Raw genomic sequence first — 13289 nt, forward strand, 5'->3', positions numbered from 1 at the left:
GGCTGTCTTGTCACGATCATCGCCGTCAGTCTGGTCCAGGTGAAAGTCGGCTATCCAATCCCTGTCAATGGTGGTAGCTTTTTTTTTATCAACTTTGATAGTCTGATCCAATTGTCATTGGCAAGTTGATCAAGCCATCATGGATTTGGATTAAATTACAAAGAAATTGTGTTAGAATTTAAAATAATAAGAGTTTAGAAAGAATTTAAAATAATAAGAGATTAAGGTAGAACTAGGATTTGGCCATACATGTTTAATTACCTAAAAAAAAATTTGCCTCAAATTCAAATTTATGTGTATCCAAATAAAACATAAAAGTGCAGTACGAGCCACTCAAACATGATTCTTTGCTAATATGTCACGTGTTGAGATTCTTTTCTTCGCACTCCTTTACCATAATTTGAAATATATATTTTTTCTCCATGAAAGGAAAGTACAAAGCACGGTCAAGAAGGTGGTACTACTATGAAAAGAAAGCTCTCATAGTTACCACCTGATAATCGACTAGAAGAGATCAATTTAGCCCTTGTTTTGTCAGATTTGGTTTAGAGGCCTAACTCATTTTATGTCCGCACGTGATTCCGATTTCAAGGAGTGCACATGAATTAACATCAAGTCACTTCGAGTTTGTATTCACTTCGTTTTTACCTGCAAGTCGAATTGTTTTTTCTTGCCATCCTCATTTAGGATTATTTTGTTTTAGCTTATTTTATGAAAAAATTATTTTTTTAAAAAAATTCATTTTGTAAGTTTTTATAATATTTGTTTAAACTTTTAAAAATAGCCCGAATTTGATAATAGTATATTTTTTATTATTTTAATTGATTATTTTAAGTAACTTTTGAAAATAATCTAATGAGATAAATAAGAGATAAAGTTTTAAAGATGTGGGATATATGAAGATATTATAAAATTTTAAAATAATATGATAATAAATTATTTTTATAAAAAATCAAGGAAAATATCATAAAATTTACAAATAATAAATAATTAATTTTTTATTATAATAAATAATGTCTGCTTTTATAAAATATTTAAAAAATAATTTTTTTATAAAATATTTAAACTGCTTAAAAATTACTTTTTTTAAAATTTTATACAAACGGTCCCTTTGTCAACTAATTCTGACAACAGTGAATCTGCGTATTATAAGATATTTAAATATTAAAATTTAATGTAGAAAGTACATGAATTAAAAATGTCAAAATGATGTCACAAAATCAATTTAGAAATATAATTTATTTTATTAATTTTTTACCAGTTTATATTAAAATTTTAAACAAAATATTTTATTGTGAAATTAGTTACTCCACGCGTATTAAAAATATATATAAACAATAATGTGTTCTAGTTTAAATTTAATTAATTACTCCACGCCTATTTTTAATTTAACTTTAATTTAACAAGTTTTCAACTTTACACATATTAAATATACCTATTTTAAAATAAAATATTATAGCATTTAATAAATTTTGTAACATTTTATGGGGACAAAATGGTAAATATGAATATAATGATCATTGAATACCCTATAAATAGGATCAAAATAAATCTCCCTCTCCCCTATTAACTCAATGGGAAAAGAAAATTAAATTTTATATAATACATTCATTCATTCATTTGTGTGTTCTGAAACATGAATGTAATTGATTAATTAAGAAAAAAATTATATATAAGTTTTCTGGAGCAAACTTATTCACAAAAAAAAAACAAAAAGAAATCATGAAATTTAAAAATCACAACCAAGTTCATTGGAACCTAGATATAATTTGAAATTGAGATGTAAAAATAATAATGCCCCTATTAAAAATATCTTGTATTAATCAAGTAATTTATAATCATTTCATTAGTAATTTATAACTATCACTTCAACTTTATACAACTGTAATTCCATATATCATAGTTAAATTGATATACATTGCAAGTTTAATGCTAATTGTATGCAACTAACTTATCAATAATTTTTAATTATTATCTCAACATTTTACAACTATAATTTCACTTATTTAATAGTTAAACTGATCATTTGTTACCAATAAAGCTTAAAATTAATTGTTTACAACTAATTCATATGTAATTTACAGTTATCACTTTAACTTTTTATAACTGTAACTTCACATATCTAATATTTATGCTGATCATGCATTACAAGTAAGAGCAATATTGTATTTGCATCCTAATTTCAAATTACACACTCAAGTCTAAAAAGACATAGCTATGGTTTCTAAATTTTATAAGACTTATTTGTAAATAAGTCCGCTCCATGAGACCTATGTATAATTTTCCCCATAAATAAAGATATATAACCCTCATGAATCTCTTCTCCATGTGGATTTGGATTTGGTAACTATATTTAGTATAGGCATTGAGTGCCTATACTATTTGAATTATTGAAATCCAAATCAATGGTTCATATAAATAAAATTACTCATTTATTAATATTAAGTAAAGTATAAATTTATAACCATTAATTTGATTTTTAATGATACAGATGGTACAGGCACTCGGTGCCAATATTAAGTACAGTCACTGAATTGAAATACTACCTCATGTTTGATTTTGTCAAGTATAAAGCACCATCAAGAAGGTGGTACTATTATGAAAAGGCTCTCATAGTCAGCACTGGATATTAACTCAATAGGAAAAGGAAACTAATTTTTATATAACATATATGTACACATATTTGTGCGATGGAACATGAATGCAATTAAGCAAAGCAAGGAAGAAACTTTGAAAACAAGATTAATTAATATATATTATTAAAAGGAAAATTAATTTGTCACAGGCAGAGCTGGGCCGAGTTCATTATGATAAATTCTTATGCAGGAGATGATATCTGTCAGATTGTAATTGAAACCCTTTGTTGACTTCAATGAAATTTGGTAGATCTTTCAGATATAGCTAACGATCTACAGCTCCTTCGATTAATAAATTAATTATTCTCAAAAGTTATGTTATTTTCCTCTTTGTTGGAGCATCTGAAGTTAATCTATTAATCAAGTTAATAGCCTCAGTACAGTCATTATTAATGTCAACCCACTTGAAACCTTTGCTCCACCATAACTCTGGGACCTTCAATTATTCCTTTTAATTGTCAGGGACAAACCTGAATCTTCATTTATTCCTATATACGGTACCTACCCAATTAACAAAAAACATAATATATATAATATTTATATATATAGTATTTATAACAAAGAATTGCGAAAGTATGTTTTAGGTGAAGCAACAATATAATATTTCTGTCCTCTGTTCAAACTGTGTCTCTTGAACAGAGCTTGTATAATCAGGATTCCAATGGTTCTGCTTGAGAAATGATGCGGCCAGACCTCTCTATGGAACTTGGAATTACAATATTATTTGTTATGAGATCTTTCACGTCAACAATAAAAATAAAATTAGATGTCCTTAGAATAAGATTTCTTTTTAATATTTTTTTAAACAAAATCAAATATTTTTGTGGACATACAGCAACAGAAAACCAACCATGTAGAGCTTCTCCAAAGTTCAGAATAAGAATTAAAAGAATCGCAAAAGATAGCTCTCTACAAAATAAGTTAATAACGAAGGTTAAACTGTAAATAAGGGGTAAAAAGACTTAGATTATCCTCACCTATAAGGAATATAATATTACTTAGCTATACATATACATAATAAGTAAATTAAAAAAGGATCGTGTAGATAGTAAGCATCTCTTTTAAGTAAACATAACTTCATATTTCTAAAAATTTAGAGCTGCTACAATAATTAACTTTTTCTACACTCCACAGCACACTTGGGGAGCACGAAGGAACACTTATAATTTAACTGAAGAGTGAATGTCTCTGAGTCTAATTTAATTTTGGAAGGATTAACCAATTGGTAAAGAGAAAAAACATGGAAAACAGTTGAGAACTATATATATAAAGAACACAAATAGCTAAACAAAAGTAAGTTTTCATTCATTGTGACTTTGAAAGATAACGCAAGTTCCATCAATCTCTCCTGCATGTCCATATATTCTTTACTTCTCGTTGATGAGTTGCTTTTCGAGATTCGTTCCTTTGTTTTTATAAAATATCAATGAATAAAAATAACCAGAAAAAGGAGAGAAATTGAAGTGCAGTTCCCAACAGTCGAACATGAAGTATTATTCAGTATCCATATTATTCAATCTCATTCAACTGTATGAAACGATATATCAATAACTGATCAATACACAGAAACAATATCATGCAGCATTATAATTCCATAGCCTAATCATTTTGGATGGCATTATATATGTATTTCAGCTAAATATAAAACGTCATTTGCCAAAGCTTTTGAGTAAGCCATAAAGTCATATGGGCTAAGTAACTGAAAAGTTAGGCCCAATCAATTATCTAAACAAAAGGACTAGCCCTAATCTCAATGGTAAGCCTTGGCCAGATGAGCATGCCAAAATCCCACCAGTTGCAAACCCACTCTGTAGACTGTCGGTTCATAAAGGCACAATCTCAAACGGTCTTGGATCCTGTGGGAATAGAATCATCATGCCCAAGTATCTTAACGAAACGAATTGGTTACTAGAAATGGAAAATAGTGATTAAAGACCAAGCCATGAATTTCGCGGAATCCCTAATTATTTATAAGAACATTTCAAATTCTAAGGAAGAAACCACCATCACTTTATCACTATAAATAGAGCATCAAATCGCATAAGAAGGGGACATCACTTGAAAGCCTCGTACTTTGCACCCATAATTCTTAGGTTTAACAATTAGTTGTTTTTCATTCCAGACTTGTAATCATTTACGTTTTGTAACCTTTTAGTAATAATTAAACACTTGTTCTACCAAGTTTTGCGTATCTTTTATATTTGGGTAAATTGTGGTAGGAGAGCTCGGGAACCCTTTATTATTGAGTGAGACTCAGTGTCTCTAGCACACTTAGTAATTTGTTGTTCTTGACAAATAATTTTTGGCATGCCCAATGAGACCTATGGAACAAGATGGCAAGGTCAAGAAAGGACAAAAAGACTGATGAAACAAGTGCTAGTTCTCACGAACTAGAGGGAAACTCTGCACTCGCAGGGTTAAAACCATTGATGCCTGAAGCTGAGACGGCTGAACGTCATAAGCACGTAGTGCTGATGTCAACAAGTAATAACAGCACAAGCCCTGGGCCAAAACTAGGAAGTGAATAGATAAATCCGTTGATTATATCTAACAGTAAGGAATTCAAGAGTACATGGATAGACAGTTGGAGGAAAATCATAAGTTCTTTGCCATCTCCCCAAAAATGTCAGCATGAATAGGAAAAGAAAACAAGAATTTATATTAACAAAAAGGTGCTCAGAGATGAAACGACGTTTCAATCTTTTTCAAATATGACACGTGGCTTACATTTATTAGCTACTAGCACACAGGGAGCATTGTTTGGGCTAAACATGAAACGTCACTTGCCAAAGCCTTTGAGTAGGCTATAAAGCCATATGGGTTAGGTAACTTAAGAGTTAAGCCTAATCAACGATCTAAACAAAAGGGCCAGCCTTGATCTCAATAAAAAGCCTCGGCCAGATGAGCATGCCAAAATATTGCTAGTTACAAACCCACTCTGTAGATCGTTAATTCATAAAGGCACAATCTCAAATGACCTTGTATCCCATAGGAACAAAATCATCTGCCCAAGTATCTCAACAAAACGAGCTAGTTAGTAGAAATAGAAAATAGTGATTAAAGACCATGCCATGAATTTCATAGAATCCTTGATTATTTGTAAGAACATTCTAGATTCTAAGGAAATCACTATAAATAAAGCACCAAATCACATAAGAAGCGGACATCACTGGAAAGACTCGTACTTTGCACCTATAATTCTTAGGTTTATCAGTTAGTTATTTTTCATTCCAGACTTATAACCGTTTTCATTCTATAACCTTTTAGTAGTAATCAAACATTTGTGTTATCAAATCTTGCATATCTTTTACATCCAAGTAAACTATGATAAGGTAGCTAGGAAACCCTTTATTATTCATTGAGACTCAGTGTCCCTGGCACGCCTGGTGATTTGTTGTTCTTGATAAACAATATGCCTTTTATTAACAAATTAGTTGCTTAAAACTATTACGCCTATATCGAATTCACAAATTTGTGTGAGGAAAAAAACAGCATAGCCATTAGTATCTATATGCAAAAGCACCATATTATTCTCCATAAAACAAAGGAAGTTATGGGTTAGCTTTTCAAGTGGCATAGCTTGAATAGAGCATTCACTTAAGGATGGTCTCAATGGCATACTTGAAATTGCAACGTTTCCTATTTTGTACAAATTGAAGTCAAAAAAAGAATCATAGAAGATAGTATAATAAGAGAGAAGTAGCCCATAATCAGACATAGGAGTCACAAGTATCACCTGAAGGACCAGCTTTAGTGTTGAAATAAGAAGTTTCTTGGAGAGGATACTTTGATTCTAAAATAGTGTTTTTTGCTGCCTTGTTGAGCTCATATAGAACTAATTTGTTTTCTCCTTCTTCAATTGTTTTGTCCTTCTCAAAGTCCTTAGGGACTTGCTGGTTTTTATCTTTGGTTGTTGTTGTCACGCCCCAAAAATAGAGGGTGACCGGCACAGGTGTGAACCACTCACACATTCTCGTAAGCCTTAGAATGAACATTTATTCCATTTTATAAAAGAAAAAAAATTAATCAAATTACATGAGAATTAAAATAATTCCTTTAAACTCATTATCATAAGAAAGTGTCGATATTTTTTTGTAAAAATTTTGACAGAACCTCTCTTGCAACTAGGATCTCTCGAAAATTCTACAATAGAAATTTTTATAGACAACAGTATAAATTAGGAGCGTAGCTCCTTCCAGCTAGCAACCAATATACAAACCAAAATAAAGTCTACCAACAATCTATGTAGAGCATCTAATCTTTCTTTTAAATCAAAAAGATATATGAATTATATATTTACATTAAAAGTAACAGTACCAATCCAAAACTTCCTCCCACTGTAGCTATTTTTCCCTTTAGAGGTCAATGGTGGTATCGGCGTCAGCTAACAAATTTGAGGCGAAAATAATTTTTCTAGTGAATAGCATTCCCATGGTAAAATTTTTAAAATTTAAATCATCAAACTCTAATAATGGTGTCAACTAATTCAAAGTAATTTCACAAAATTTATAAGCCTGTAAGTCATAACCATAATTGTAAACTAAGAGTAAATTGAAAATAATTTATGTTATCATGCTTAAAGAAAACAATTTGCTCACATATAACTCAAAGTGGTAAAAATTGCTAGCCAAAATCATGTAAATTTCAAAAACACATATTAATCAACGTTTAAAATTTTAAGAACTCAACAAAACAAGTTACAAAGGTAGACACATAGTCCACGAGGGTAAATAACCAAACATGGCTTATGCCATGAAAACAAATGTGGACACACCAGTCCATAGAGGTAAGTAACCAAACGTAGCCAAAGCTATGAAACAAACATGGACATACAGTCTATGAGGATAAATAACCAAACGCAACTTAGGCCACAAAATCAAACACGGGTACAAGGCCCACGAATACCAAACGTGAGAATAAAACTCACGAAACAAACTAGCTAATGTTTAATTACAGCATGCTACAGGCTAATGGAACTGCCATTAGCAGCAGTGTTTTGTTTCTCAAAACGACGCGGATGGCACAATAGAGGGAAAAAAATAGAAACAGGGAGCAAGGACTAGTGAAGCAACCCACAAAGCTCATGGTTGAGTTGGGAAAGGAAGAACTTATGAGTAGAACCTTTTAGCTTTAATGACCTGGTCCTTCACTCTAACTGCAACTTGAACATGAATAGCACGGAGAAGCAGCAGACTGAAAAAGAGAAAAAAAATAGAGTCCGCATGCATGAAGGAGCGTTTAAACATCACTAAGCAGTGGCGAGCCTTCTCTATTGCCGGTGATAGCCAAGAGTAAAGAGGGGAGAGATAGTGAGTTATGCTAGAAGGTTGGAGAGCAATATTAAACACACACAACACACACTCTCTCTCTCTCTCTCTCTTTCTCTGTGTGTGTATGTGCACCGACTGGATAAGAAGAAATGAAAGAGAATTTATCAAATGCGAAGGAGGGTACGATGGTAATTTCATATAGGCAAAAGAAATAAAACTTCTCCCTAGAATTGGTTCGAACTTGAGACTTGATAGCTATAGGATTGATATTGACTCAACTAAACCAACACTTCTCCTTGCTAAACACGTTTCCAAAATTAATATAACTACTATTAAACACTAACTTATAAATATATACTTATACTTATTATACTTATTATTATTATTATTATTATGGGCTATTACAGTTGTATCTATGCATTTAGCTTAGAAAGGTCATGATTGAAATTAGTAAATGCATACATGGTTTGAGATTGCAAGAAATTGAAGGCTTAAAGCTTTACAAAAGTATGTCAGTGTAATACTTGGTCTGAGTTGGTTATCTTGTTTGTTCCATCAATAATCATATATAATTATTGGAATTAGCAAAAAGGAATTCATAAAAATGAAGGACAATGCGCATCTATTATTGATGGTTATGGAATTAGCTTTGGACAATTCACTACTTTATGATAGCTCACATATTGGAACTGCAACCCTTTGTATAATTCAATGAGATGTGGTAGATCTTTCAAAAATAAGTATGAGAGATGTGGAAGCATGTCCTACCTATCATGATCATCGATTACTTCCTCGGTGCTCTTCTGATTGCCTTTAGCCGTCTCATCTTTCATAATATATTGCAAACCTTCACATGTCTCAATTGTCAACTCTTGCAATGATGTTGAGGTTTGAGCCGTGGGTAGTGTGAACAACCATTTTAACTTTAGACAGTCTCTTACAAACAACCTAGAAAAACGGCAAAAATTTGATGTCCTTGTTAAAACCATATTCATCCAAAGATAAGCAATATCAAAACTTAACTACTTTCAAAACTTAAGGTCACACCTATTTTGCTTCATCTTATTATTTACGTCTCTTACATTTTCTTATGACACTATATTTAATTTTATTTCTAGTCTTTAAAAGTGTTTTTCATAACGTAATATTTAAAATTAATGAGCCAAAAAACTAAAAAAACCAAGAAGAAAATATAAGAGGTGATTATATTTACCTATGTTTTGGGGGCTACGTAGGGGAAGAGTAAAAGAATTTGAAGTGCTTTTCAAATGGTAATAAGATTCCCCTTCCTCAATGATTTGCTCTAACTCATCACACTTTACACATGGTAGGCTTCTCACAATACTTCTTGTGAAAATGTTTTTTAATTCATTACATCCATTGATATCTAGCTTCCCAAGCCTTTAAAGACTGATACATTGCATAGGACCCTGATTCCATATATATCTCAACTTAGGAAGATTATGCAATTCCAATTTTGTCAAGATTGATGCCAATGGTGTTGGCTTTTCATGGAGGGCAAGTCCTTGTAGTTGAAACAAATTTCTATCTCTTGAAAATCTACAATCGTAATATCTTCAAGAGTTTTCAAAAGAGTAGCTTCATAACTCATTTGGGTACTTCGAGTGACTAGTGGAAGTGATCTCAATTCCTGTCAAAAAGTATAAATGATCATGAAGAGAATGCTTTGTAAAAAGTAAGAAAAAAAATCATATTATTCAAGTTGCATTTGTTCAATTATTACTTGAACCTAGAATTTAAACTTATGACATTAACAAAATAAGACAATGATTTTCTCTAGTTTATTGTTTTTTTTTACCCGAACTTAAAATAATATGAAATTTGCATGTATGTTGCAAAACCATTATTTTCCTCTCAATCCTCCAAAAGAATAAGTCCTAATATGTGTGTGTGTGTGAACTAAACAAAGAAAACGAGCATTGTATTTATATAATAAAGTTAATATCAAAATACATTAATTACCTGTAATTTACCAAAATAATTGACGGATATGAATGTCCACATAAATAGTTAGTATTAATCTTTATTCTTTTTTGGTGTAACGTTAATGTTAATCTTTTTAAAAAGAAAAAGAAATATGTAAGACATGCAGTCAAGATAAACTTTCTAACTAAGTAAATAACCACAAAAAAAAAATCAATGTTTATTTTAATATGTCATTGGACTCAAATATTTTATTGAAAATAATTAATATTGCAAATAATATACATCTTATTATAAATATATAATATGACTAGAAAAACTTGAAAAGATATTCCAGCTTCCTAAGTAAGAAATTAATTTAATTTCTTGATATATACAATAGAAATTGATCATGGAGAAAAATGATTTAGGTAAGGATCTTAAAGACCTTTTGCAATATTCATCCAATCAGAATCTCTTAATTTTTCCAAAGCTTCTTCCCATTCAGCAATATCTTTATCCTTCAAAGTGCAAGTGATTGTTGCTATTGCAATAGCCAATCCTTTGCACTCATATGCGATTTGCTTTGCTAAATCCTTCATGCTTTCAGAGGTTAGATTAGTAATCTTGGCATGATATTGGAAAAATCTCCATGCCTCTTCTTCCATTCAACAGATGCAGGTTAACAGACCATTGGCAATCCATTAATGCACATATAGTTTCATGTCGTGTAGTTATTAAAACTTTGCATCTCTTGAAATTGGAACCAAAGGGAATTCCTATATTTTCAAAATCAAGCTTCTCCCACACATCATCTAAAATTATTAAAATATTTCCTGCATTGTCTAGCTTCGACGACAAGCTTTTAGCTTTTGCTTGGTTATCATGTCCTTCAAGAGTGACACCTAGTTCACATGAAAGAGAATCTTGAATCCTCGAAACATTAGCAGAACTAGATATAACAAAAAAGACAACTCTATTGAAAAGATTCTTCGTCGCTTTACCGCCTTGTTTTGCTAAGGTGGTTTTGCCACAACCACCCATTCCATACAATCCAATCATGGAAACATCATCATCTTTCAATGCCTCCAAAAGTTGATCATATGCTGATTTGGTGCTATCAAACAAGAAAAACCCTTCGAAAGAATAATAAGTTATGTCTGGTGGGATAGCAGGGTGTGCAAATAGCTCAAATTTGCATTTGTCTCCTTGATTAGCTATTTCCTTTGTCTTCTTTTCTATCTGATTTGTAAGATGACATCTCCAAATCCAGTTGGGACAATGCCCAAAACACCAACTCTTGTTTGCCTTGGCCTTCTCTTCCAACAACACTGTATCAACTATAAGCGTGTCTGCCTCATCCAACCACTTCGTAACAAGAATATCAATCTTTTTAGTTTCTTGTTTAGCTTTTGTGACACAATCATCTATGCTTTCTCTCTGTGCTAGAAGAATCTCTTTTCCTTTGACAAGATCTTCAACATATCTTTTGAATCAAAATGGATAATTTGCTTAGTGAATCGATTCATTGATAAAGTTCTTCACAATCTTTGATAAAACAAAGGTGCATATCTCCATGGTAGTGAGAGGTAACTTTTTATCTTAAACATAACATAAATAAATGGATAATAAATGAGAAACATTTATGAGCATACCTACTGTTGATGCTTAACAAATTTAGCCATTCAATGAAATATACGAAGAGAGCATAACTTATGTAAATTCTTATGAACTCAATGCCCAATGATACTAAGTAATATCTAGTACAAAAATAATTTTTTTGTAAATGAACTTTAAAAGAATTTAAAAAGGAAAACTTGCAAATGAGTCCCATATAACAAAATTATTTATATGTCGGTCCCACAATTTGTAAAAATACTCTCAAGTTCCATGGCACTTGGTTACATTTAATTTACTATGCAAACACAAATGCTCTTTGATTCACACCCTTTTACTAGCATTGATCACTGTTGACAGACCACCAGCAGATGTTGACCAGTCACCGATTGACATTGACTAATCAAAAATATTTTTTAAGAATATTTTTATTAACATTTTAATACCTTTTTTTTTTGCAAGTCAAACATCATAGAATAACAAGTAAATGTTCAAGATGTATAAGTAAAATTTATTACATTTACAAGTAAACATCTTGCAATATTAAAATATTAATATTTACAAATTAAATTTTGTAGATTTACAAGTCAGACTTCTTAAATTTAAAAGTATGTCTTGAAAAAAAAATTAAAACTTTAATATTTTTCATTCAATCTCGTATATTTGTAAGTCAACCTCATATATTTACAATTGAGGTTATATAAATTTTGCATTGGTTCTTCAAATTTTACAAATTGATTTACAAAATTTTCAAATCATACAAATAAACTAAGCATTTTACCTTGTTAAGTTATAAGTTTTTAGTTTGACTTATAAATTTAAAATTTGACTTGTGAATCAATTTATAAATTTGAAGAACCCTTGCAAAAATTATGTACATTCACCTTTAAATCTGCCATGTTGATTCTAAATTTATAATATTGACTTGTTAAGGTTAAAAGTATTTTTTATAAATTTGCAAATAAAGTTAAGATGTCTAAATTATAAGTCTGAAGTTTAACATGTAAATTTATGAACTTGACTATTATGTATTGAGTTATTAATATTATAAGTAGTTGACTAGTAAATATAAAAAGTTTGAACTATGAATCTTAAAGATTTTGTTGTAAATCTGTGATGTTTGATTTAATAAAATATGAATACTTTAATAAAAATATTTTTAAAAAAATAATTTAAAATTTTAATTTATTTTAAATTTAATAAAAAATGTGATGCTTGTGACCTATCAATGGCTGTTGACCAAAGGAGTATGATCCAAGTGCATCTGTATCATTTTACATGATAAATTAATTACAAACAAGTCCCATGGGGCTTGAGAGTGTTTTCAAAAATCTGCAAGACTTAATTGTGAATAAATTTTTTTTATAGGACCTATTTGTAATTTTTTTATTAAAAGACAAAGAAGAAAGTTTAAAAATTCTTTATTTATGTAAGAAGCCTCAATATTAAACATGTGAAAGCAATGGTCGCCACATGTGAGGTCATATTTTTTAACCCCAAAAAAAAAAATCTTTGCCTAATTTATGCATGACTTAGTGAAACCAATGAAAATATAATCCAAAAATTAAGATAGTGACAAATTTTCAATTACTTTAAGATGCCAAAGGTCACGAGCAAAATAATTTGGAAAATTTAATTCCTACATCCTTATAGTTTTTTCCATATTTTTTATTAGGTTCTTATAATTTATTTTTTTTTGAATTTTATAGTTTGATATGTTAATGCTAAACTCTAAAGGCTAAAATTATTAATAAAATATTAATTTTTCCTAGACCAAAAATTAAAAGTTTATATAAAATTTGATTTAATAACTTCGACAAAAAAAAAGAAAGAGATTAATACT

At 30.2% G+C, this 13289-nt stretch overlaps 1 protein-coding gene across 1 annotated transcript; it reads right to left on the reverse strand.

Annotated features, from left to right (window-relative positions):
• Nucleotides 1–9504: 9504 nt before the first annotated feature.
• Nucleotides 9505–11316, reverse strand: LOC129312725 (probable disease resistance protein At1g61300). Its single transcript, XM_054955408.1, has 2 exons — nucleotides 10278–11316; nucleotides 9505–9557 (listed from the first exon to the last, which is right to left on the reverse strand). The coding sequence occupies exon 1, from the start codon at nucleotides 10889–10891 to the stop codon at nucleotides 10448–10450; it is 444 nt and encodes a 147-aa protein (XP_054811383.1). The 5' UTR covers nucleotides 10892–11316; the 3' UTR covers nucleotides 9505–9557; nucleotides 10278–10447.
• Between the last annotated feature and the right edge of the window lie 1973 nt (nucleotides 11317–13289).

The sequence above is a fragment of the Prosopis cineraria genome, unplaced genomic scaffold (assembly GCF_029017545.1).
Source record: "Prosopis cineraria cultivar Desert tree isolate PC_DT_omini unplaced genomic scaffold, ASM2901754v1 PC6, whole genome shotgun sequence".
Classification (NCBI taxonomy): Eukaryota; Viridiplantae; Streptophyta; class Magnoliopsida; order Fabales; family Fabaceae; genus Prosopis; species Prosopis cineraria.

Coding starts and splice junctions, on each gene's coding strand:
- LOC129312725 (XM_054955408.1), bottom strand. CDS start 10,891: ATGATTGGATTGTATGGAATGGGTGGTTGTGGCAAAACCACCTTAGCA.